Source organism: Canis aureus, chromosome 18 (genome assembly GCF_053574225.1).
Source record: "Canis aureus isolate CA01 chromosome 18, VMU_Caureus_v.1.0, whole genome shotgun sequence".
In the NCBI taxonomy this organism is placed as follows: Eukaryota; Metazoa; Chordata; class Mammalia; order Carnivora; family Canidae; genus Canis; species Canis aureus.
In genome coordinates, this window is record NC_135628.1 from 15,085,893 (window position 1) to 15,113,503 (window position 27,611).

The 27,611-nt window shown below is 44.0% G+C and overlaps 1 protein-coding gene across 3 annotated transcripts in view; it reads right to left on the reverse strand.

Moving 5' to 3' along the window:
- Positions 1–27,348, reverse strand: part of BMPER (BMP binding endothelial regulator) — a 244,030-nt gene extending 216,682 nt beyond the window's left edge. Inside the window, exons 1-2 of one of the 3 annotated variants that reach the window (XM_077856229.1) lie at positions 26,813–27,348; positions 25,681–25,766 (exon numbers count right to left, since the gene is read on the reverse strand). In XM_077856229.1, coding sequence (XP_077712355.1) covers positions 25,681–25,766; positions 26,813–26,945 — 219 coding nt within the window. In that variant the 5' untranslated portion in view covers positions 26,946–27,348. The remainder of the gene's footprint in view (positions 1–25,680; positions 25,767–26,812) is intronic. The other 2 variants (XM_077856227.1, XM_077856228.1) reach the window with 2 other exon arrangements.
- Between the last annotated feature and the right edge of the window lie 263 nt (positions 27,349–27,611).

Consider the following 27,611-nt stretch of genomic DNA (forward strand, 5'->3'; position numbering starts at 1 on the left):
CCCATCTCTCACTGAAGGGGGCCGGAGGGGTAGAGACGAGAGCAGGGCACCACCGTGAGATTTCCCAGCTCGCTTTCTGCAACTAGGGAAAAAAAGATGTTTTTCACATGCTTTTGTCCTATTTCAAGCCAATATCTTGAAGATATATATTTTTTTTTCTAAGAATCTTCCAGGACCAATCCTACTATGAAATATGGAGTATTACCTGACCTTTCATTTATATTTTGAAAATAATAATGAAATAGAAACCTGGAGAGGGAAAAAAAAAACACACACACACAGCAGCTAATATGATGAGCCTGACCAGGGAGAAATGTCAGTGGGCAGGTAACTATTTTTAGACTCTGAAAGAGCATCGCAGAGCTCTTGAAATGAGAATAAAAAGCAAAAATATCTGGTGCCCTGCCTGCCGAGACCCCACGGCCGTGTTAGGAAGGGGACAGGCCACACGAGTCTCTTCCTCTAGAAGATGGCATGATCTTCCCTCAATCCCTGTCACTTAAGGAAGCAGAGCCTGCCTTGGAGGCAAACAGCTGTCGTTTGGCAAACTAGCAAATTCAGACCAAATTCGAAGTTTTCCAGAAGATCAAGAAGGCCGAGAAGTTGTCGTACTTCTTTCTGCCCAAATAAACAACACTCAATATGTCAATGAAGCCCACAGGCCAGGTAGTATCATAGAGATGAAGAGGGGACAGTGCTCTCTTGCTTAAATTAGGAACCCTGGAGGCTTTCCCGTTCTCCTCCATATATGCAAACCCCACCCCCACCCCACTCTCATATCATCACTGCAGTCTTATTTGGGGAGGGGCTTATAGCTTGTGTTGCCTTCAAGAATCCGCCCACCAAAATGCAAACATCCATGGGGGTGGACCCATATTAGCCCTGCATAGTCTGTTCCCTTTATCATTAGCTACTGTCAGGGGATGGATGCCCATTATGACAACCCTGAGAAGTACAGGAGCTCAGCAGTTTAAGTTCTAGAGCAGCCGAACCAAAGACCTGGCACATGTACCATAATATTCAGTGCTGTTGGAGCGAGAAATCATGCTACAAGCTTCCCCTCTAGTCTCCAGAAACTTTTACAGTGTTGGAGGAAACCAGACATCAGACGTTAGCAGGTCACGCAAAAAATGCTGTGTAACTTCTGGCATCAAGTGAGAATTTTACTTTGACTCAAAAGCCATCGTGGTCGGGGAGCACAGATAGGACATTGTGACTCTTCATCAATTTATTTTTATCAGTGAATTTATTTGAATTTATTTGAAGACACAATGATGTTTCCCTAGTTGAGAGTCTCGAGATTGCTCACAGAGGTATTTGTTTTTTAGGAATACAAATGTCTTGTGTCAAGCTTCCCAAGGAGAAAGGTGATCCGACATCAGCACATGCATTCTCTGTGGAATTTCTAGTCTCCCCATGCGTGAAGTCAAAGAGGTCAACTTTTCCTTGAAGTTCCCCATTGTAACCCAATTCCAGCCCCGAAAGAGCCAAAGGGAACTTTATGGTGCTTTTGAACGCAGGTCACAATTTCTCCTAGGCAATATTATAAAACTTCTCATAAACAGAAGAATAATACTTCATGTTTACATAGCACGTTTCTTCTAAAGAGCTCTGCAGACATTATTTCATTAATCCTCACAGGTTTCTTAAGATTCGCAGATGGGGGAATGGCACACAATAAAGTTAAGTGTCAGGCCCCTCAAAGATCTAGCTAGCAGTGGACCTGGGAACAGAACCTGGTTCCCAGGCCTGGATTAAGGGGCCAGCCAGGGAGGTTAGTTGCTAAGGCACAGCATTAAAATTTATGGGTGTATCATATTAGAATTAGGTTAGCTCCTATTCGACTGTTGAGATTTTAGGAATAGATTAGCATGTAGCTGAGCCAGTCTGGAAATTTTCCAGAAAGAGGCCTCCTGGGTCAGACATGCAAGGTCTCCTGCCCTGTTATAAGGTAACCTCTCAAAGGTGCTATACAAGGGCAGAACTGAGTCTTGGGCAAACAGACCTGACTGCAAAATGTCACAGTTCTAGAACACAGAGATTTAGGCAAAGACTGAAAGAAAAGACAAAAGGGGCAGGTTCCATTGCTTGTCAGTGACTTTGATAAATAGGACATAAAGTACAGTGATTTTCTCTCTGGAACATACGGTCAGGGGAAATCCTTTGCAAGTGAGTATGAACACTCATAGAGAAGACAACACAAGTTTGTACCTGCTCCAGCCTGTCTCCTTTGGACAAAATCTGTTCTTAATCTTCAAGAAAATAATCACTGGGAGGGTGGTGGGGACTGAGATAGTTCAGTGGTTGCCAGTGGCAGTATTAAATTTGATTGATGATTTATTGTTTTAATTAAGCTTTTACTTGCTTGTTCTTTATTACTGATCATACAATTGACTTCCCCATAATTCTTACATAGAATGAGCTGGAAGAAAAAAAAAATAAAAGGCAGTTTGGTCCACTACAAAGCCTTAGTATATAAGATGAGGCTGAACCATAACTCTCAGTTCAATGAAAGTAGAAAAAAAAAAATGGAGAGAAAAGGGGAAAAAAATAACAAAACCATTCCTAAGGTGAGGAAGGGGTGTTTGGTAGGGGAAATGACTCAAACTTCCCGGCCACGAGAATGGTTTCCCAAGACCTCTTTTCTTCCCCAATCTAATGAGGTCCTAAGGCAGGTACAAGAAGTGGGAGGTGTCTAAGGTCTGTAGGAAAGATGGCAGGTGTCAATGGTCCTTGCTTTTAATGTAAATGAGCATTTCCAGATCTTTCTGAACCCCCCAACCTCCACCACTTTTGCAAATCCCTTCCATAGCCAAAGCAAGAGAACTGATCCATTGCTAACCAACAATGAAGTGGCATATAGTTGTCGGAGCAGGTTGCTGAACTATTAAGAATAACAGCACTTTGCATTTATAGAAATCTGTTATTTGCCAGACTATGCTGAACCTGGTTTGTGTGCTGTGTCCCTTATAACCCTTGCAACAGTGTCAGGAAAGTACCGATTTATCCCTAGTTTGTGCATGAGAAATCTGAGGTGCAGGGCAGCCCGGGTAGCTCAGCGGTTTAGTGCCACCTTCAGCCCAGGGTGTGATTCTGGAGACCGGGATCAAGTCCCACGTCGGGCTCCCTGCATGGAGCCTGCTTCTCCCTCTGCCTGTGTCTCTGCCTCTCTCTGTCTCTGTGTCTCTCATGAATAAATAAATAATTTTTTAAAAAAAGAAAGAAATCTGAGTTGCAGAGAATGTTAATGGCTCACCCAGGTTTACACCTCGCTAGTCAGGGCAGAGACTCAACGGCAGGACTCCCTGATACCAGAGGTGGTGATCTCATCACTCTGCCGCATAGCTTGGTTTAGAGCCTAAGAAGATGAGCCGTCTCTTCCTCGTCGCTAGGAATCTAAATGTTTGCCTATGTTGAGCACTCCCCATTTTCAGACCATTATAAACCGTAGTGGTTTATGGTTTCATTTGGAACACACGAGTAAAAATAGTGCATTTTAAGATAGACAGATTAAGTCTTTGGCTCAAAACTCAGAACAAGCCTCAGTCTCCGAAGGCCCGGTCATTTCCAAGACAGATCAGAACCTGGATCAGAAGCCTCCAGGTCCTCTCAATTCTTCCTAGATTTGAGCAGGAGGGTGCTTCTCCCCTCCCGGGAGGCTGGCAGCCTCCGGAGGCCATCCATTTGGGGTCTCAAGGTAAAAATACCTTGCAAGAACATATTTTTGGAGCCTTAATGGGAAAGCATCTTGCAAGGACATCACACAATTCATTGCACTACATCTGGGGGTGTTATTCTTTCTTCCTCCCGTCTAGGCTCAGCAAGCCTTTCCCCCAGAGACCTGGACCCTGGCAAAGGCGGCCCTCCCCGGCCCAGCTAACAGTGCAAACTCTGAACAAAGCTGCTCTTGAAGCTCAGCCATTTAAAAGACTTTATGAAGCCCACTGGGGCCCCCCGATTATTTTGCAACAAGTCATATCCCATGAAGAAATTCACTTCTCTGCAACACAAAACAGAGGGAGATTAAAGAAAATGGCAGGAGGGGCGGTGGGGGGGGTGAAGAAAAGAAGTAAGACCCCCTGCTGTTCCGTCTGGCCAGAATCGTGTCTTTTAGTACCCACATCCTCTACAAAGACGATGTTCTGATGATATATGGCCCTAATACATCACTAAATGACAGTGCTCTCCTGATATTGTACCTTGAAAATATGACACGTGCCAGTAGAAGCAACGGGGGATTAATAAGGAGGCCTTTTTATATTTAACTTACCTAACATTTCAATTCTTTTTTAATGGGCTTTCGGTTGTTGGAAGGGATTGTTTCGGGTCCTATGCCGTTTAAGGATTTAGGTCTGGCTTTTTTTTTTTTTTTTTTTTTTTTGTGCCTTTTCAAGGAACTCTCAGAACAAAGAAACACAGGCCATTAGAATGCCCCGGCTACTCAAGTACAACTCTGATTTAAAACAGGGCAGTGTCAAACAGCTCCTCATTCTGTTTAATCATATTTTGAAATAGAACCAAAACATTAGAGATGGCAGGACACAAAAGAAATAACCACCAAATAAAAATAGTAGCCCAAAGAAAGTAGCACTGCCTGGTTTTTATTACACTGTACATCGTATAAGCAAGGGGTCTGCTGGCAGCACCACATTCATGTAACTGTAATGGACAGAACACAAAGCAGCCAGTGACTTAGCACGTTGGACCCTGTCACGCACGCGCCTCTGACAACTCGGGCTCCCAGAAGCAGAACAGAAAACCAGAAGGTGAGCCGGGACCCCTGCTGCCAGGGGACAGGAGCCAGGTGTGTGAACTGAGAGGAGTACACGTGGGCATCCTTTCTTTATTTTGCCCCAATTCTCAAGCCCACTCCTCTCCCCTCCCCAACCCAAAGGGAATCAAACAGCTGGGACGTGGGATGGAGCCAATGCTACAGGGTGAATGTCCACCGACTCTCCTGACCAGGGGCCGAGAGGGGATGGAGTCCTGCAAAGCAGCACAGCCTCACACACGGGTGGTCCAGCTGCCCTCCCAACACCTCTGATTTTTTTCACAATGCTGTGCGCCCTTTGGCACATGAAGAATAAGGAATCCGCTCATCCTCCACCCGAAAAGAAAACAAAAAGGAAAGGGGAGAGAAAATTCTATGAACATTTGTATGCGTTTCTGGTGAGTTCTTTTACTCTCCAGATGATGGGAGCCCAACTCCAACCACCAGCAAGACCTAGACACAGAGGGAGAAGCTGGCTTCCTACACTGTGGGGTACAGCATGGAGACCCCCTACCAGTTTGGCAGGGGGACTGGAGAGGCTGAGGAGTGAAGGTGAAGGAATTCCAGATAATAATAAAATTGGAGCAAGCAACTCCCCTAGGAAAATTGCAGTATCATGTCCAGAAAGAAGAGTTAGAGACCTGACTCTGAGCCACTGCCGTATCAGAGGTGGTCTCCCTGGCCATACAGAGCGCTGAGAACTCAAGGAACTCTTTTGATCGTGCACACAGGTGATTCTCTGCCAAGAATGAAGACGTCCGAAATATGGAAATGGAGTGTCTTGGACCCCACTGGGGTCCTGCCTGGGTGACTGGTGGTGGCAACCCTCGTCTGCATGCCCTGAAAGGTGTCTCCCTTGTGAGCACATGCCGCTTGCTGTGTCACCCACAGTGGGTGGGACTCACCAGGTCCTCAAACGCCCCTCACTCCTGTGGGTCAATGACAAGCCACTGAGCAGATTTTTCAGAGAACAGAACAGAAGCGTTTTCACAGGTTGCCCATGAAAGCCCGTGCGCTGTTGGGAGCTACAAAAATACCTGCTCTTGACAAGTAAATGGAGCTGACATCACAGGGAAGAGGCAGGGCGGAGGGGCTGCTCACAGTCCATCTGTCATCTTGACATAGTAACTTTCTGGTCACTAGTGAGATACTTTTAAAGACATCTGCACAATTGACCCCGACCACCAGCAATCACAGAGTCTTTCAAAGGGACCCCTGGGGTGGCAGGCTTTAGAGCTGGTTCCTACCGTCCTGCCTCCGGATAACGGCAAGGGCTGTGATGCATCAGGTGCTGGAAAGATCCCTGCTCCCTGGTCGCCTTCACATCAATACTGACTACAGAGGGTGTCCAGTTAGCCCGAGGAACATCAGGCAGGGCAGCAAAGGGAAGCAGGGGCCCTCTAGCCGGCTGGAACGTGGGATGCAGACAGCATTCCCATATGAAGACAATCCTGGGAGCTAGGGTTGGTCTGACTCATTCACTGGGGCCATTAGCAGCATGTTCTCTTCACCAAGGCTTTCCCAAGGGCCACATGCAGATGTCAGAAGGAACTGGAGAAACCACAGATTTATTTCATAGGCTTAGAATGCAATTTTAATCCACTAGCTTTCATTTTCAAATTCATTAAACAATCAACAAACGCAAATTTTACATATAATCCACGTTTGATTAAGGCGTTATAAAGAAAGTGACTAGTTACCCACAAACTATCACTTACATAAACTTGCTGCTAAAGGGGTTCACAACATGTGCCCCATTTTTAAAAAGAAAAGGTCAATCATGATTATTACCCTTAATAATTGGTTTTTAAAAGTTTCACCATGAAACAGCTTCTGGAAATCTTTAACATCTAAAATAAGACAAAAGTGTCAACAGAAAACAAATGGCCTTTAGGAAATGTGACGTGACATGTTGGCTCTAAACTTGGATTTTTCTGCAGGTTAAACATTTGCAGCGTGGAATTCAAATCTATCTGACTAAAAATCCATGAATCTGTTTAGCAAATATTTTTTGAGCCCCTGCTGCCGGCCAGGCACTGTGCCATGTTTTGCTGGGAATAGAAAATATGAATCAGATACATCTTCTGCCCTAGAAGAGCTTACAATCCAAGAGGGAGAGGGGCCAGAGCATAAACACGGCAAAAGCACCTCCTGTGTTGCAACATGAGTGGCACATGGTGCTATTCTTAAGTTCAGAGGAGGGAAAGGTCAGTTTTGACCAAATCTCACTGCCACAAACTCCCTGAGATCACCCAACTCATCTTGGTTCCTTAGCTACTATGTGGGCCACCGAATGAGACTTTAAAAAGTTCTATGATACAATTATCTCACTGAGACAGAATTTGACCTCTATATGTCACCACCTTGGGATGTGACAACCCACAGAAGGAATCTCCTTCAAGGAGAACATTCCAGCGCACTCCAACTTAGGCACAGAGACATGGCTCAGCATGGTAAGCAGTGCAACAGTTTGTTTTATGTATGCCATGGGAAAATATTTTGTGCCACATTTTCCTTGCTCTCTGAAATTTTAAGATTTAACACGCTTTTGCTGGTCTTGCATCTATAAAATGTCTTAGGTAATGTATCAAATAATGTTGAGTTTTAATTTATATTCCAAAACTGATCATTACCATGCTATGAAGTATGAGTAGTAATAGCTATTTTTAAAAATAGTTTTCTATAGGAAAAACCTTGTTTTATAATTATTATTGCTTATAATTATGTATTTTACTTTGATTATGTTTTGCTCACTGAAAACAGCTTTTCATCTTTTAATATCATTGTACAATTTCCCCACCATCAGACTTGATGTGCAAAGTAATGTGAGCTATAACAAAGGCAAGTCATCATTATAAAGAGCAGAATTTAGAGTAGAAATGAAATTTCATGATTTAATTTTGGCAATTGGAATTAGTTGGATTTTCAAATTATTGAATCAAAAAATTAAACACAAATAGCACATACTCATTTATCTAACAGGTAAGCACTGACTGGGCCAGCGTGTCTCAGGCCCTGAGGGTACAGCATGAACATCAGGTTCTACATCCTCACATGGCTGATATTCTAGTTGGGAGACCTACAGGAAACAAATAGTCATGTGATAACAGGCACTGATGAGGACTTCGGAGAAAATGAAGTGGGACGAGGGCACAGAATGACAATGTGTATTGGGGACGTCCTGATTGGGGACGTCCAATCAGGACGTTTCCTCTGTTTACATTCTTACCCTAGGTGATTTTATAGATATTCATATAACCATCGATTGGCTGAAATTTCCCACATTTATGGGAAATTTATGTTCCAGCTCTCTCACCCTTTAAGGGAAGACTCCTATTCGAATGTGCACATAGATGTCTAGGAAGCATCTCCAACTTAAGATGGCCCAACAGGGATCTTTGTCCCACTCCTCCCCCAAATCTTTCTGATCCTCTAATAAGGAAACATGTGCTCTGAGACTGGAGTGAGGGGATGAGAACCGGTAATATATTTGATAAGTGTGTTCCAGGCACAGAAAAAAATAAACACAAACACCCTTGTTGAGAGGGTGTTGGGTATCATCTGTGCTGGGCGCCCAGGAGTGAGACTGGGGCATAGTGAGGGGTGGGGGGATGCACCAGAAGAGGGGGCCAGAGGCAGTATCAGGAGCCACATCATGGAGGGTCTTGCAGACCACCATTATACTTCATACTATGTTGCAAGTGAGATGAGAAGCCACCAGGAGGTTTTACATAAATAAGTGAAAAAACTGGATATATATACTTTTAAATGGGCACTAGTTGATGGTATATGCTTCAGTACCAAAAGTGGTCATGGAGGCAGTCAGAAATTCTTAGATATGTTTTCAAGGTTTTGCTGTCAAGATTTGCTAATAGGTTGAATACAGGGTGTAAGAGAAAGAGGAATCAAAAATCCCTTGGCTGATGGCCTGGGAAAATGGAACAATGTGGCTTACGTGCTGGCTGGAAAAGACTGGATTTGGGGGACGGGTAGGACAAAGATCCCTGTTTGGGCCATCTTAAGTTAGCAATGTTTCCTAGACACTGTGCACATCAAATAAGAGTCTGCCCCTTGAAGGGTGAGAGAGCTGGGAACATAAATGTGGGAAATTTCAACCAATTGATGATTTTTAAGCCATGAATATCTATAAAATCACCTAAAGTCAGAAGTAAACAGAAATGTTTTTGTGTTTTTTTTTTTTTTCAGAGAAATGTTTTGATTGGATCTTGGGGCCCTCTAATATTTAAAGTTTGAGGAGATATGAAAGACCCAGAGGAAAAAGGTCTAGGAAAGAATAGCCATAGAAATGAAATTCTTATAAATCCATCATGCAAATGCTGAAAGAATACTATCCATGTAAATCCTTACACACACACACACACACACACACCTACTAACTCACTACCTGAGATTACTACATTAATCCAGTGACCACCAGAGGTCACCTTCTCTCAGCACCTGCCACCACGCCTGATACCTAGCTATCCGGATATTTCAGGATGGGCCAGTCACTGTCAGCCATTTGAGGCTCACAATAGATGTTGTCTGGACCACTGCCGGATGCTCCTTGCCCCTACTGCTAATAAATACCGTGCATGCCAAGCTACATCTCTGAGGAAACAGCCTCAGTTTAGGAAAATTCTGACTGGCTAGAAGAGCTGAGAATGCCAGGGGAAAATTCTAGGACCAATAACCCAACCAACAAGGCTCAAACCCACCAGAGCCTAATGACCAAAGGCTACCTGAGTATTATGAAGAGTGTGGGAGGGAGAGAACATTAACCCTGAGGAGTACTGGAAAGAAAAGGAAGGGAGAAATCCTTTAAGTTTTTCTTCTCGGTTATACTAAGACCTAGAGCCAAACCCTGGGATGAATAGAGTGCGCAGTCAGACCCTGCTTTCAATTTCTGATCCCAGCAAATGTGGCTCAAAGCTGGGAGCGTGATCTCATCTACAGCAGCGTAACTAGGATAGAGGGATCTAGGGAAGAGGCCTACACTCGCAGGCAGGCAGGCACCGGCCAAGAAGCAGGGGAGCCAACACCCCACAACCACTTTGGGGCTCACTCTGGAAGTGAGAGAGAGGCAGAGAGGCCAGAGGAGGAGCTGGAGCTAAAGATATGTTGCAACTGTGGGATTTGTACTCCTCTCTGTCCTTTCAGCAAAGAATTTCCTTCCCACATATTGGAAGGCTGTTAAAGCTCCCCCAGGCATTCTGTCCACCAGGCTCAACTATATCAGCACATCTTCATTAGCGGAAAATATTTACTAACCCCCCACCTGGGCACTTGGCTGCGCTGTAAGCTAGCCCTCTAGCTGTCCCTGGCCATCCTTTTCTTGACTGCTTACTCCTTATCACAAATGGCCTGCCCCCTGGCCTTCCACTGGCTCGTCCAACGCCGAGTGTTCCAGAGAGCTCCCCACTGGACACTCCATCCCTCACGAGCCCGGCCGTCATGGTGCGTGTAGGAAGAACAACCATCCCACTGCAATTCTGTTTGTACATTTCATTATCAGGCTGAAACCAAGAATTAGAAACTGAAACTGAGAAAAACAAGACAGAAAACTTGAGGAGTGGTGACATCATGGAAATGCTGAGCTAATAACAGAGAAAGAAAATAACATGGTAAAAAAAAATTATAAAGATGGAGATGATAAAGGTGAAACCCAGGAACAATGGAATGCCAGGCCAATTGGAAAAAAAAATTTTTTTTTAAGGATTCTCATTAAAAGTGTGGGAAACAGTTTAGCAATGTGACCAGAATTGTGTGAGGGCAACAGCTCAACTTTACACTCTCCCTGATAAAGGAAAGGAAGGTGTGGGCACAAGTGGGGCGGCCTAAAGAGAGAGAAAAGAACTAAAATTTCCCAGAATAGTTCTGTTCTGGATGAGGAAGGTACCCACTGGAAAGAAATGGTTAGCAGGGACACCTGGGTGGCTCAGCAGTTGAGCGTCTGCCTTCAGCCCAGGTCATGATCCGGGGGCCCTGGGATCGAGTCCCACATCGGGCTCCCTGCATGGAGCCTGTTTCCCCCTCTGCCTGTGTCTCTGCCTCTTTCTGTGTCTCTCAAGAATAAATAAATAAAATCTTAAAAAAAAAAAAAAGAAAAAGAAATGGTTAGCAGAAGGAAGCAACTTCTATCATGGAGGTTTGGGAACAGAAGGGGTTGTGGTGGGGTGTCTAAACCCCACCTCACCTGGCCCTCAACTCCTTATCGACTGCCTGTTTCCTCCAGATGCTGCTGGATCCCAGCAAATCAGTCTGAAAACCCTGGCTGTTTTGTCAAATTGCTACATCTAGTTGGCCCGTGCTGAAGAAGCCAACAAACATACGTCACATCAGCTTTATCCTGCAGCTGCTGCCCATCACAGAAAGACCACAGAAAGCAGAGCATATCCCTGTGGGAATTCAGCACATGGAAAGGCTGGCAGCAGCCCAGGGGGTCAGCCTGTCCCACCCAATGGCACCAGTCAGGGTTCTACCTAACTGGACCACAAGGACTGCTAAAAACCTAATCCCCAGGGAAGTTATTTGCTGGGTCTCTCTCACTCACTCCCAGGCCCTGGGGTGCTTTCTCAACCCTTGTGGTCAGGAAACATTCTCTGAAAGATATCTCAGTGGAGTCCACCCGGGATGGGTGCAGGATTCCCATACTTGAATCATGGTCCCAACTCTTGCTCATTTGCAGTGTGAGCATTGTCTTGCTTTACTTTTCGGAGCCTTAATCATCTCACCTGTGAAACTGGTGTCTCAAGGAAACCTACCTACCCTACCTCACAGCGTGGCTTTGAGGAAACTGAAGTTCAGGCTACCCCTAGTTTGTGAACACAGTATTTATTCATAAAATAGTTGTGAAGAGGTGCTCTTCCAATGGTAGTGAGAAGTCAGACACTATTCTTGTTGTGAAGAAGCTAAAAGTCCAACAGGAGAGATGGTCATACAAATAATGAACAAAACTGCAGGGTAGGCAGGAATAAGGGTTATAATAAGAGTAACCAACATAAGTCTTCAAAGAACAAATGAATAATTCCGATCGGGTGACTAGAGGAGGCTTGAGAGAGAAAGGACATGGAGAGAAAAAGCAGCACTTCAATAAATACCATTAATATGCGAGAGAACTGTGTGAAAGCTCCCACAAAAATAATACTCTGTAAATGAGAGCTGACCTACTGTTAAGTTTTATGCCAATAAGAGAACTTCAATTGTCCCTAACCCCTAATTAACATATCGCTCCACTGGGGGAATTTACCTATATTTATGTTTATGTTTATACATCCTTCTCTTTCCACTAACCTCAGTTGGGAAGAGTTTTTCAAAATTTGGCCCCTGCCTAGAGTCACTGGAAGAGTTATTAAAAATGGAAATTCTCCGGATCCCTGGGTGGCTCAGCGGTTGAGCATCTGCCTTTGGCTCAGGGTGTGATCCCGGTCTCAGAATCGAGTCCCAACATCGGGATCCCTGCTCCCTTCCTCTGCCTGTGTCTCTGCTTCTCTCTGTGTCTCTCATGAATAAATAAATACAATCTTTTTTAAAAATGGAGATTCTCTGGTCTCCACCAGAGTCAGAATCTGGGGAGGAGGACCCCTGAATTTGCATTTTTAACAAGCTCCTTTGTGGTATTTATGCACATTACAAACTGAGAGGCAAAGGCAAAATCCTTACCACTGACTTGTTAGTGCGACATAACACAAGGGATCATGTCAAAGTATATGAGTGAGGACCAGGAAGAGGGAGAGGCCTCCAGCCTTGGGAACACAATTGTCTGCTCCTTGTCACCAGTGGCCAAACCTCCACTCTAAGGGCCTCCCCCCACACCACATGACTACTGGTTCAATCCCACGTTCACACTTGTATTTCAGACTCTAGTGATGGATGGTAGTTTGCATACTAGATCCACTAACTGTTATATTAAATATATATATATATATATAGTATGTGTGTATATATATACACATATTTATATAACATATCACAAAGAATAATAATTGGTTCTGACTAATCAAATATTCCAACCAAGAGTTAATATCCACAACTTACCTAAGTTCACCAATTTGCAAAGAACTCTGGAGCAATAAAAGATATCTAACTTCAAAACTATCTGGAACATAATTTAATCTTTTTGTTAATTTTTTTAAAAGGTTTTCCAATCTCATGGTGCCTCAGGCCATTATTAACATAAATGCTCAATATATATGTTCTGAGCTTAATGACCATCAATCATTTTCCTCCTTCAGTCCTGCAACTCAGTTCCCATGTTCGCTGCCAAGCACACACTGTCATGTGTTCCCTCTCACTGATAGGAAGGAGAGTGAATATTGCTTCCCTCTTTACCCCTACTACCATCAGAAGGGGTCTGAGGATGTACAGAAGAGCCCATGAATTCAGAGCTGGGGGTTCAGAGATTGACAGCTGTTAGTGTTTCCCTACATCATCACATTTTATGTTTAGTTTATGAACCCGGTGTGAATTCCCCCTTAATTTAAAGGCCCCCTCATTCAGCTACATTGCAATAACCTGTCAGAGTAACTCTCCAGTGAAAAAGCCTTAAGATGCTCAAAGGATGTATTAGGTTGAACCCCAAAAACTGCAGTTTCTGTAGGTCAACACCAAATATCAAAATTTTCATATGCATCAATCAAACACCAAAACCTGGGAACCCTATATGTCTGTAACCTGGCCAAATTGTGTGTAAATTACCTTAAGCAAGCTTCTATTTGCCCTTGTCCAGTGTATGGTTCATACAAAACAGAAAAAAAAAGTGTATGTTTTTAATAAATCCCAAGTATTCCCCTACACACACACACACACACACACACACACACTCACAGGAAAAAGAAAATCACTGCTCTCTGGTACATGCATTTCCAGAGCATTCGAGTAAGAAAGAATGGCTAATTCGTACAACAGAATTAATGAATTAATGGATTAATGAAAACAGGGCATATCCCTGCCCCCGACCCCCCACCAGCCATCCAATTCTTCCCCAAATTCTGACTTGAGTCACCTTTTAGGGGAAAGGAATTTCCATCTCAGTGCTCACCTATGTGCTAATGGGACTGGGAGCTCACCTCTGGTGGGTCCCACTGGGCACAGAACCATTGTTTCACAAGTGCTTGAAAACAGGAAATTGCCACATCCTAATTGCCATAGGCCCCGTTCCCCGCAAGAAGCATAAACACAGGTACATGGTGAGACCCTAAACTGTTTTGGCAGGACCACTCTCAAGTGGGAGAACATCTGATTAATCTTTCATGTCCTCTCATTTAGAGAATGGTGTCTCCCCCCACCCCACCCCACCCCCCGCCCCAGACCAAGAAACACTGCTATGTGAAATGTCTTGATGCTACCACTTTTACACTACAAATCCACAAAGCAGGAGAGACCCAGCAGGCTGGGAGAGCCTTGAGGATTTTTGAACTTCTGAAAGTTAAAGGGATAGAAAGAGGCAGTCAAACGGCACAGCTAGGATCTACCAGAGACAGAAGCTTCAAGCACCACAAACACAATGCAGGTGCATCTGACCCAAGAGGGAGCAATTGTCATATCTTGCCTCAAACACTTCTGCTTAATGATAAAATAAAATAGAAAAGGAATCCCCCAGGTATTGTCCAATAAGACGTTCTAAAAATAAATATGAAAAAGGATGCAAATCTCATTTCTTTGCTCACTATAAAGAAAGCAGTGAGGGGTTAAAGGAACCTTAATGCTATTGCTGGGGCCCACAGATTTCTCAAAGAGGAACCTATGAAGGATTGGCTTAAAAAAAAAGCAATATTTATAGAGAAAGGGAAAAAAATTAAGATAAAGATTCTAAAAATGACTCTCACTGAGGCCCAAAGAAATACAAGAACAGCTTTGGGCCCTCTGGTTTTCATGCCTCCTTTCTGTGGCTGGAAACCACCTTCCTGAGGTCACTCACAGCTGAAAGGGCCAGCAGCACGACCAGAGAGGCCCACCCCACAGGCTCTGAAAGTAAGATGCTCAGCCTATGCCTGACAGTCTCAGCAGCCATGAAAAACCATCCAGCCAAAACCTATTTATCTGACCAAGAATACAAGAGGTATTTTGGAAATGCTTGCTTTTGTAAGTTAAAATGGAACAACTGTCATCTCTATTATTTTTATTATCACAGTCATTCTCTTTGAAGTATCTCTGGGAAGTATCACTGTCCTCTTCCAGAGTCGTTTTACGGTTACTCCATCAAAGGGGGCGTTTGGGGAACACAATGTGGTCAGTGAGGATGCCGCTTGTCCCAACTTCTCATTTTCTCTTGTTGAGTTACCTGCGTGAAACCTTAAAACTGCCATTCGGGTTACAGACCTACCTTTGAACTTCTCTTTTGGCAGATCTTGGTTAGTACCACCCATTACTTAACATTAAAAAAAAAAAAAACCCTCATTACACTACACGACATGTACATACAATAAGGCCTTTGTCCTTAAAAGAAAAACATAATTTTCAACAGACTCAGCTTCCAGAAGCCAAGGGAGCTAACATCCAAAACCCAGTATAAACATTAAGGCTTGTGTCAAGGTTTCAGAGCTAGCCTCACTGGAAGGGGGAGGAAATGACCAGCATCAGGAGCAACCAGGATGGGGAGGCATATTTCATTGAGACTTTTGAAAGCAAAAGTGAGATAATCCCAGGTCCTTCCCTCTCACACCTCCTGTACTGTCACACACATTGCTGCGTTTGACAGTAGGATATTTCTATAAGAGAGAACGTTCCTTTTGTCACAAAGAAAAGCAGGTCTTAATGTCTATAGGACTCTAGATTTTCAAATGTGAGTACATTCCTTTCAAAGGGAAAAATGTGTTTTTGTAATGATTATTTAGGATGTCTTTTATAGAGAGGGTTGACCTTCTGTGACAAACTCTCTGGGAGAATCATGTTTTGGAACTTGGAGTTCCATTCTAGGGGGAGCTAGCTCAAGTGTTAACAACCCAAACTATAAACAGGAAACTCCAGCCTGACTCCTACTCAAGTCCCAAGGTTGCAGACCTCTCGCTGAAGATATGGGGCTTGCAGAGACGACTGGACAAGGTTCTTAGACTTGCAGACTTCATCTCGTAAGACATAAATTCACCCAGGAAACTACACTATGACACAGAGCATGCTGTGGAAGAGAAGACGGCGCAAACCCTCGGAGCAGGTGACGGGACAGCAGGTTGCAAACATACAAAGCTGCATGGATTTGTAGGGTCCGCATGTCCAAATCCAGTCCCATCAGTGAATCTGGGATTAGCCTGTAAAGGGTAAAGTCCCACACCACGGGCATGCATGAGTGACTGTGGTTGGTCTGAGAGCAGGACTCTGCACACTCTCAAATGGAGGGAACTCACAGGTGCCAGGCTCAGCAGGTCCACTCAGCAATTAGGTTTACATCTTTGCCTCCCACCTGCCACCTCCTGATCCAATGGCAAGTGCTGTGAAAGGACAACTAGACCTCACTATGAAAGCAACATGGTGAGTAACTATCTGTAGATCGACACCAACCAAGCAGGTGAGCCTTTGAAGATGAAAAACAGAGGAGTCACCCATCTTGCTAAGCCCCAAATACGACCAGCGTTCTCCATCTTTTATCAGAAAAGATAGCAGTCACCTCTATTGAGGTTCCATTGTCTACCCCGACAGAAATTCACAGTAAACATATTTCACAAGTGTCGACAAAAATTGAAATAAGAACAGTCCATTTAATCACTTCTTAAAAGCATTGCATTGACAGTGATAGTGGCAGTGGCTATCATTTCAGAAGTGCTTACCATATTCTAGACCCTGTTCTAAGAATTTTACATGATTTTTGTTTGGGGTTTTTTTTTAAAGATTTTATTTATGTAAAAAAAAAGATTTTATTTATGTATTTATTTATCTATGTATTTGAGAGAGAGACAGGGCCAGAGTGTACACAGTGGGAAGGGCAGAAGGAGAGGGGGAGAGAAAATCTCAACCAGACTCCCTGCTGAGTGCCAGGCCCCATGCAGGGCTCAATCTCACAACCCTGAGATCATGACCTGAGCCGAAATTAAGAGTCAAACGCTTAACTGACTGAGCCCCCAGGAACCCCTAGAACTTTACATGTTTTAACCCACAGTTCTGACCAAAGCCCTATAATGAAGACAAAAAGATACAGAATATTAGGCAATTCACTCACAGCCTTACAACTATTAAGGAGTAGACATAGGAATCACGACACTATTGTTCCCCAAAAATATACTCATTCAATTATCTGCTAAAAACTGGTTTACGGCATACCCTTCATTTTCCTCTATTCAAATTCTTGCCCTTAATAATTCCATTTATACTGTTCCCAAAGGCCTTTCACAAACATCAGTGCATTTAATCCACACACATCATCCCAGTTAATGGCTCCAGTCAACAGATTAGGGTCTGTATTATCATTCCTCTTTACAGATGAAGCTGAAGGGTACACACACCATTGCGACTTGCCCAGTACTCACAACTAAGGCTCAGAGAGTACAAGTCACCTGTTCAGTGATGCACAGCTACCAGGTGGGCCCCATGAGACTTGAACCCATCATTTCAGACACCAAGGCTGCCATTCCATAGCTGTACTTCAATAACAAAGCAGATATTAAGAATTTAGTGAAGGAAGAAAATATTTTTCCTGAAGATCTAGCTACGGGATTACATTATATCATAATATTTTTTAAAGCACTATTAGCTTTAATAGAACAAACTTGAAAGTTTATAATGGTAAGATTTTATATTAGCCAGGCTCTTTTATATTGTTGCTCTTATTAATAATAATAATAATAATAATAATAGCCTCAACATGGCCTTGTCCATTTTGCACATAACTATAGAAACATTCCAAAGATGTTTGGAAGAGTATATTACTTTTATCCATGAAATTAGTTTTGTTTTGGTACCTTTTAAAATTTCGTGTGGTATTTATTCACTTTTGCTAAGATCTTTCCAAATCAAAGTTTGGAAAATTTGTGATTTTTGCACTAAATTTTCAAAATCCCTACAGCAATCTCACTTTGGATTTCTATCAAACGGGGTTCCACCAAATTCCATCTATGATGAACTCTAGTCCATGTGAAAATGTACAGCAGGTCCTAGACAGGTGGGCACCACCTCTAATCATTTCCAATAGTCCAATAAGATGATGAGAAAGTTCTTTTTTTTATATTATCCTAGAATCTTCCGTCTAACGCTGCAATATTTAATACCACTGGTCGTTTTGTTCTTCAAGCACCTTTTGCTTTGGCCTACACTTTCCTGGTTCTACTCCTTCTTCTACAACTACTTCTCAATCTCTGCCATGGGTTTCTCCTTTTCTACCTTCCCCCTTAAATATAACCCTTTAGAAGAAGTAATTAGAAGATTACTCTTGCAGGCCCATTTCTTAAAAGCTCAATTTAGACAAATAATTTATTCCCAGAGTTTTTGATGTGTATTTTAATTCAGGCAGTTAACAAATTTCTGTCCTCTGGTCCTGATTTCTCTACCAAGCCTACTGGGCTCTTCTACTTGGAAGGTCTATATCAAAGCCAACTCATCAGGTCTAAACTCATTCTCACACACCCATATCAATGACCTCTTCTCTTCCTACATTGTCTATACCACTGGTGGATCTCTCAAAATTCCCTCTAATTCACCCCATCTCTCACTTTTGCCATCTGTTTCTATGAACTTGGGTTCTAAAAGTCCTCTGCAAGTCTAGGGGTCCTACCACATTGATAGACTTTTTTAAGGTGAGCTACCCAATTTTTATTATTATATAAAATTTGTGCCACCACTGAGAACACATCCTATCATGGTAATATTTACCAGATGCAATAATTTGCCAAATGAGTCATCCAATAGCATAGAACAAAAAATAGAATTTTGAGAAGTGAGTTCTGGGAAAGAAACTCTCTATTCATGTGGCAGCAATCTCCTCTAGAGATGCCAAGTGATTAGCAAAGTGACTGCTACAGAAATACCCTAGCATATCACTCCACCATAATGACACTGTATTTTAATACAGTGCTAGGCATGGCTTGGAGTCCTTAATACTGTATATTCTAGAACTGGAAGGTGGCTAAAGAAGTTCAAAAGAATCAGCAACATTGGTTTACCCCAATGTGTCCTTCCATCCCCACTGCCCATGCTACTTGTCTCAGCAGCTTGCTGTTTGCTCTCCCCTGACCACAACACATCCCTGGAGTCTGCTGTCCAAACTCCAGCCTTCCCACCTTTGAAATATACCCACAAAAGCTCCTACAGGCATTTAGAGAGAACACATCTTATGGGGTCATGTAGCTGCACCAAAATACGAAATCCTCCCAGTTACCTGAGTGGAAACGATCTCCTTACTACTGCACTCAAGGTCCTCCCCTGGCTGGTTCTAAGCTTTCTAACTCCAGCTTTTACCAGATCTTCATGCACTCGGGACCCTGCCACTTCCCCAAGCCCCAGGCACACATTCCTCTGTGCCTATCCTCCACCAGGGCTGTGCCAACACCAGCCTTCCTCCACCCAGATAATCCAGCCAGAATTCAACTATAACTCCCTCAGTACTTGGGTTCCAGTGTATTAGAGTGCTTTTCCTGTCACTTCTGTGGGACTTATTTACGCACGGGTCTTTCTCCCCCATTAGGCTGTGGGCAAGAATCTGTCCTATTGGTCTTTGCCTCCCTGAGGTGCCCAACCAGCACAATGCTCCAAATACAGAAAAGGCTAAAGATAATAAAATAAAATGAAAGGGGAGAATGAAGTGTGGAGAGAAGGAAGAAAGAATAATATTATTGAAATTATAACCTGCTATCCCCAGTGCTTTGAGTAGCATTTTATAGAATTAGAACTGGGAATCAAGAGGTCTTAAAATATACACTCAGCTCATTTGCTGATCTTAACCAAGTTCAACGAGCACACTTGACCTCCCGGTGCCATGAAAGGTAGTGTTACTCGTATTCTTTTTATCACAAAGGAGTCAATATACCATCAGCTGGACAGAAGTGCCACAGAAGAGGGTGTGAAAAAGTGATATCCTTTATTTTTGCAACAACTTTTTATTTTTAAGATTTTGTTTATTTATTCATGAGAGACACGGAAAGAGGCAGGGACATGGGCAGAGGGAAAGCAGGCTCCCTGCGGGGACTCAATCCCAGGACCCTGGGATCTTGACCTGAGCCAAAGGCAGAGGCTCAACCACTGAGCCACCCAGGCGGCCTAAGCAACAAATTTTTATCAACTGACTTTACTTTCCATCGTTTTTCCTTGCCTGACTTTTCTGACCATGTCCTCTCCTTCCGCCTCACCAGATCTGTATCCCAGGCTGGAGAAGGGCTCCCCTTCCTCGGCATTATTTCCTACCCTGAAAACACAGCTTACCATTGGTGCCCACTTGAAGGGCCAGAGTCTACAAATGAAGTGAAAGCATGTTTAACATGGGATGGGGCGGGGAAGGGGAGCACAGGAGTAAATAGGCAGCAAAACCCCACTCAGGTCTGGAACAGGGTTGAGAGACTTCCACGAGGCGGGCCAGGAAAATCCCCACGCTGCCAGACCACTAGGCGGTTTTTCCAGAATTACGGCGCTCGCTCCTGAGTCCCAACTCTATCCCTCTGCCAATAAAAGTACAAGTGAAGGTGACCCCACAGGCATAGAGATGTAAATACCCTGCAGAAAAAACGAGGCCCCTCTTCCATGGAAAGTTTTTTTAGTGTTTAATGGAGAGCAAGGGGAAAACTTATACCAGGGCTCGCAGACCACTGGACCAATAAGGAAGCGGCCTAGATCAGCCCAGTCCAAGTCTGGAGGGACAGAAAACCCCACAAATGCTCCTGACTTAGCCCTGTTCATTCATAACGATGGGTGGGCTTGGCATCCTTCTTCCCATGCTGCTGCTTTTTTTTTTTTTTTTCCTCCCTATTCTGATGAAACTTTGCATCCTCTTCCATGTGAGGAAATAAGAATTTAAACAATAATGTCATCATCAACAACAACAACAATGAATCATTCTAGAGAGCTCACTCCATGCCAAAATCTGGGCCAAGCCTTCCACGCTGCCTCTCGCTTCATTCTCACGGCAGCTCTCTGAGCTTCTGTCGTTATCCCGCTCTCCAGATGAGGAAACCAAGTCTCAGAAAGGTAAGGCAACCTTCCCAAGTTTACCCACCGGTGAGCGACAGAGCCTTAGATTTGGCCTGCCTGATGCCAGTGCCAAAGCTCTTTGCCAAAATATGATGCAATGCCAGGCAAAAAGCTGCCTGAACCGTGGGTCTGCCTTTGAAAGGGCCCCCCAAATTCCAGACGTGGTGTGTGCTACAAGACCAAAATCACTCTAACCGCCCCAAGGAGAGCCTATGTCAGCTTTGCAGAAATTGAAATAACTCCCTGAAGCCCTTGGCAGTATTAACACTTTTTTTTTTTTTTTAATAGTAAACAACTAGTAAAAGCAAGTTGGTTTAGTGGAGAAGGCACTGGCTCCACATCCCAGTCTGTCTCTTAGGAACTGGATAACCTCAGGACATTTGCTCTGCCTCTCTTAACTTCAATAAAGCATGGATAGAAATAAGTGCCTCAGAGCTGGTACTGGTGAACTTGCCAGCACAATGCTATAAATAAGTTACCCCCACCCACCACCCACCCCTCACCCCCCCCTCCCCCGGCCTTAAAACTGCTCTACTGGATACCCTGTTTTATGGAAAGGCAACGGACCATAACACCTTCTACACAGAAAATAAACAAACAAACAAATCCTGATCACCTCCCTAGTGAGCATCCAAAGTCTAAACATGATACAAAATAATTTTCAAAAAATAGGACAATCTATGTATATGTGCACATACCAAGGGCAGTATCTGAACACATCTGGACTACTTCACATTCTCTCTCTCTCTCTCTCTCTCTCCCCCCATCTCTCACTCTTTCTCTCTCCCTCTCTCTCTCTCACACACACACACACAAATTGAATCCTGATACATTATCTCCCTCATTCTCAAACATGTGTCTCACACTTGTTCAGATAATAGATATCTATTCTGTAGCCAGCTAATTTAAACAATAAAAAAAACATGAGGATCTTATAGAGATAAGGCACCCCAGAGGACTGAAGATGCTGGTAGCTACTTGTTTAGTGACAGAGGATTTTTGTGATTAGAAAGTAGAAGACAGCAGACAAAGTCTCCACTGTTCTCACCACTCGGTTGACTCCTAGATAGGTGGAGCCCCACTTCTTGTAACACCAAATTTCACATCGCTTTTTATGAGCAGAGGGTCCATTTCTACATTGCGCCTCTGGATTTAAAAGAGGAAATTTAAACCTCAGAATCATGTTTTTTGCTGAACAAAATGTATGCCAAACTAAGCTCTGACTGACTTCTGGTTTTCTGAGCCCTGGCCCCCAAAGTTTTCTCAGGTTTCCAGTACTGGGCCGAACTCACTGGCTTGTCCTGTTTCCTTTTATGTGACAGTTAGGTGGAAAGGGACAAGAAGTAGGAGTACCCCCTCCCAGGCACATGTGGTGGATTTGGGGATGCCCAAAATCCAGAGAATTGCTTTGGATTCATTATCTGAGTGTGACTGACTCTTATCAGCTGTATTTAGGAAAGGCACCTAGTGTTTTCCTAGGCATTCTGGGGGGAAAACAAGTTCCAGCAAAGGTGGGCAGGGGGAATGATACAAAACAGCAGTAAGTCTGAGCCTTCCTTCAAAAAATCGCCCCATAAAAGACTGTTTTTTAAGGTGAGGAATAGCCATGCTTTCCCTTCCAACTAAACAATGGAGCACTTGCATTTTTAATCTCAACTGCCCACCAGATTCCCTCAATTTCATGACAGTGGTCCAACTTCTCACCTTCCCCTTGAGTAGATGAACTGAAGCTTTTTGATTCCTCCACTTTAAAACTATATCCATCATCAGCTAACAGACAGGTTATTCTTGGATCACAGCTGATTCTGGCAAGATGCTGGGCCTCAGCAGATGAGGATAAATGAGAATACAATTATTCAGTTCTGCTTGCCGCAGCCACTACCCCCGCTGTCATCCTCAAAATTCCCACAGAAATGAGTTCATTCCACCTTCAAAACATTTCAGAGCTTAAAAGTTTAAATCAGGCCAAGTTGATTTTGTGGGGTTTTCAAGCTTTTACACTGTAATTATATACAGGACTTTGTGCCACCTATTTCCTCCCAACTGTAACATTTTACGTCTTTTTTAAGCATACGTTGAGGTTAGCTTTTTTTTTTTTTTTTTTTGTACATGTTATGAAATAAGATATGAGCTTGTGCTCAGCTTTAGGTACCTTTCTGCCAAAAGGCTGGACCAACACAAACTAAATATGACTATTTTCTTTATCCAAAGTACAGTTTTGACTATTACATACCCTCTTAATGTACATACATAAAACTAGCTCACAACTAAAGCTCCCTGCAGGTCAACCGAAATCATAACGAGATTTTCCTTTCATATAATGTGATTAACAAATGTGAGCTAACTGAACTCCAAAAAGACTCAAAGGAAAAAAACAAAATAACTCATGCGGCACCAAGAAGTAAAATAACTCCACAATTGTTCTATTTTTTTTTCTTGTTTTTTCATATCTTTAACTAAGTGAATAGCCTGTCCCACTGGATTATAGGTATATACTCTAGAGACAGATGAAACTGAGAGCGAGTTCCAGCTCTATCTATGAAAATATGAATTTCACAAGCTACGAGACTCTCTTAGCCTCGATTTCCACCTCTGTAAAATGGGAGCAAAAGGTCTCAAAGGATTTTTGTGAAGGTTAAATGAAATAATGCAGGCTTAGGGAAGTGCCAGCAAGTAAAGCGTTTCATAAATGTTGTTACTATCGATATTATCTGCCTGCTGAATATGGCCATGTTCCAACCTAAGTATAAAAATGCCAACCAGCCTTACAGCAGTCCGAGGTGCTTTGAAATCTGTGGTCTCCAGTGGATCCCCTGGAAACTTCCAAGAACAGACACAGATACAGAAGTGGCCAGTCCTCCATTCCTTCTCAATTTTATCAAGTCATTACAAATGTTTGGGAAGCACTGACGATGACAGCTTGGGTCCCATAATCCTACACCCCTGCAAGGTCAGGATAACATATCACTGAACCTTTCAGCTCCTGAAAGAACTCTGAAGCATCCTACAAATAACAAGTTGGGTGGCCGAAGTCATGACTTCGTGTGTTTAGAAAGGATTTCTGACTGTTCTCACTCAAGTCAGATACTTCTAAATGTTAAAGATATAAATGAATCGACAGTCCTCCTCAACTTAATCAATACCTTTCCGGCATAAATAATCATTCCTATGTGAATTCCAACTGATTCATCTTCTCTCTTCAGAGTCATTATTTCAGCTTCAAAATGGTAGGATTCTCACATCTATTTTATTATCAGTAAGGCTGTGCTTTCAGAGAAAGGCACAATTTTGCATCCTGAGGAGAATACTGAAAAGGGAGATTGCTCTGTGTAGAATTTTTCGTAATGTTACTCGGGAACAGTTTGCAAATTGTATATTTAAGCTTTCTAAGTAGTAAGATTGCTAAGGAGAAAAACAGTATTTTCACATGTGGGGCTCCAAGCACATTTAAATGTTACTCAGGAATTTCCCCTGAAATCTTAAGAGATTAAGATAAAACAATTCACTCATATTATACAGATAAGATCAATGAAGGGGGAAGGTTATCTCTCCCACCTCCACCCCCACCCTCTACACACTGTATTTGTAAATATACTACGGATACGAAATTTAAACACAAAGCTTCTTTTGAACAGGTCCTTTAGGGAAGGATCACTAATTAACATGGCAACTCATAAACAAAATCCAAAGAGCCCCCCTCTCGGCTGTCCTATATTTAACCATCTCAGCACACGTACTGCATTTTTACTTCTGTTTCTGTCGATTCCCTTAGTCTTCAGAACCTGCTAATCATTTGATACAGGCATTCACCTTCACTCATTTATCATTTTGCAACATTGACCTCATCCCTTGTCATGAAAAGGTTTGGGTAGTTGAAACCCAGATGGCTTGGCTTTCTACCTAAATTGAGAAGAATCCCTTCCCCAGTTCCATACAGCATATTGATCTGATAACTAGCAGTCATCTATCACTTTGGGGCTTTGCATCTGACTGCCTGAATGTTTCTCCAGCAGGGTTTTGTGATGTGTACTTCTTAACTAAGTTTTGCCAATAGTGATTGGCATGTAAACACTCTCAAGCAAAAATGTTGCTCCTGGTGAGTCCCTATTTCATCTCAGAACTTCTTGTTCACATAACTTAATCTCCCCCATGTGGTTACTCATTAGATCTTATCAATAACTCTTAAAATAAATCGAAACAAATTATTTTTTTGAATCTATTGGCCACTGCCCGTGCTAACTAAGCAGCTGACAGCCAAGTGTCATTCTCTCTTAAGCATGTCTTTTTTGAGTCATGCTTCCAGATCAGAAATATAAAGGCTGTTTTTGAGATCTTAGGGCATAACAGGCAAAGAAATCCAAGATTACATCTTGTCCTCAGGTTTCTTCTTTGTGACTGTCACCTCTCTTTCCCCTTGTCACATATCTTATTCCTGGCCTTTATACCTAAATGTTATCTCATCATTTTCGCACTAATGCGATAGAACCAAGGCAGAAAGTTTGATGGCAAGTATGAATTGATGGCAACAGCCATTCTGGGAACAGACAACAATAATTATCACCAGGACAGTGCTATACAAAGTCCACCTAATTTTTTTTTTCTGTAAGGATGATGTCAAAAGTAAGAATCCTAAGCCTCATGAAATAGAAAGTACCAAAGTTATAAAACTCAGCAGTTCAGCTGAATTCAATTCAATTTTGTAATGACTAAAAATGATTTTTAAGATCTGGTTATATTATTACATGTAATGGATTCACCTTGTCAAAGGAGCAATTGACTTCACATTACCTGATCCCCATACTTACCAAGCAGACACACATTATACAAGGATTGTCTGTGATAAATGGAATCTGGAGGACTTCACCTTCATTTTCACATTTTGCAACAGAACCTGAAGTAAAGGGGAAAAATTCATTTACATTTTGCTTAATGGCATTATTGCAAACATTTAAATTTTTACACTAATCCTCTTTTGAAGCACCAAATTCAGAAATTCCTGATGAGTTTTAAATCACCAAACTCAACAAAAACAAATTTCCTGCCCCCCAATATTATTTTAAGTAGTTTTATTTCATGTTTTAAAAAAAAAGACTGTCATATATAGATTTTCTGCTTTCAGATGGCTGAAGCACAAATCCAACTATTTCACTGAATCTTTAAAAATACTCCTCCTTGATGAAGGTATTTCAACTAAACACATACCCCCATATGCAAAAAAAAAAAAAAATTTCAATAGGGATAAACAAAATTCAGGACTGCGTCAATGAATAGGTCTTTATATGAATCTGCCTCGGATTGTCTTTTGAGTTTCAATCACTTTTTGAAATAATCTTCTCCCCTCTTCTCTTAGAAATGACTTAATATTTTCTTTTCTGCACCAGGTGTCAGTAAAGTATGTCCTTCAGAACAGCAGCTGAGGTCTTCACCTGCCTGAGAGCGTATCATTATAATATCCTGCTAGCGTTACCCTTTTAAAATGTGACAGTTTCTTTAAATTCAAAGTCTGGAGAGCCAGTGCTTTAAAAAGCACTCCTAACACGGAAGCTATATTGAAACCCTATAGAGTGAGAAAGAAGGATGTGTGGAAAACGGTGCGAATTTTTTCCTTGATACGCACAGGAGGAGAAGCGATCAAAAAAAAAAAAAAAAAAAAAGGTCGAGGAAAACAACCGCAATGAAGACACTTCTCAAATCCCAACAGAATGTGTCGGATCACCAGGCTGATGTTCACAGCCTCTCGGTCCTCCATCCCGAACCTCCTCGCCGCCTCCCCCCGCTTAGGGCGGCGGGCTCCGCTCCATCCCCGTCGGCCCGCGGGGGCCCGGCGCCCAGGTGCCCGCTCCCCACCCTCCGGTCCCCGGGGCCAAGCCAGCGCCTCCTCTCCCAGGTACCAAGCCAGCGTCCCGGAGGGCCGGTCCCTCCCGCCCCCTCCCCTACCTGTCAAGAAGGAGGAAGCCAGAGACATGGGGACCCCCGAGCAATTGAGCAGCAGCAAGACGCAGCAGGTAATCCCGGGCGAGCGCCGGCAGGGACGCTCAGCCAGAGCCCTGACGCCGGAGAACCAGAGCATCGTCACCTGGAGGGAATCCCGGGCGCCTGCAGGTCCCGCGCCGCCGCCTCGGCTCCGCACCGCCGCTCGCAGTCGGAAAGGGCTCTCAGCCGGCGAGTCGGGAGACAGTCCGCGCAGGAGGGAGGCGGGCGCCCGGGAGCGGGGCGGGGGGGGGGGGGGGCGAAGGGCGAGGGGCGCCAGGGAGGAGGGGTCCTGCGGCCAGGCTCCTCCAATGCGGCTTTTTTTTGGGGGGGGGGGGAGGTGGGGGAGTTGCTCGCAGCGGTTCAGCCGTCCGCCGCCCTGCGCCAGCTGGGGCCGAGGAGGGGGATGTCGGAGCCGCCCGAGATAGGCCGAGGAGGCGCGCTGCGCCGCCGACCGCGCACCGCCGCCCGGGCTGCAGCTACTGCCCGGGGCGCTGCCGCTCCGCCGCCGCCGCCGCCGCGTCCTCCCCCCTGCACCCCCACCCCCGCCGGGCCCGCCGGCTCCCCGCCCGCCCGCCCGGCCGGCGCGCGCGCTCGCTCCCGCGCCCGGCACAGGGGCGCACCGGCCGCGGCCCGGATCCCGCTGGGGGCGCCCGGGCGCAGGGAGCCGCGCGCACCGCCCTCCGCGCAGCCCCTCGGGGGCGGCCGCCAGCGCCGAGGCGCGGATCCGGGCCGGGCGGGCGCGTCTGCTCCGCGGGGCGCGCTC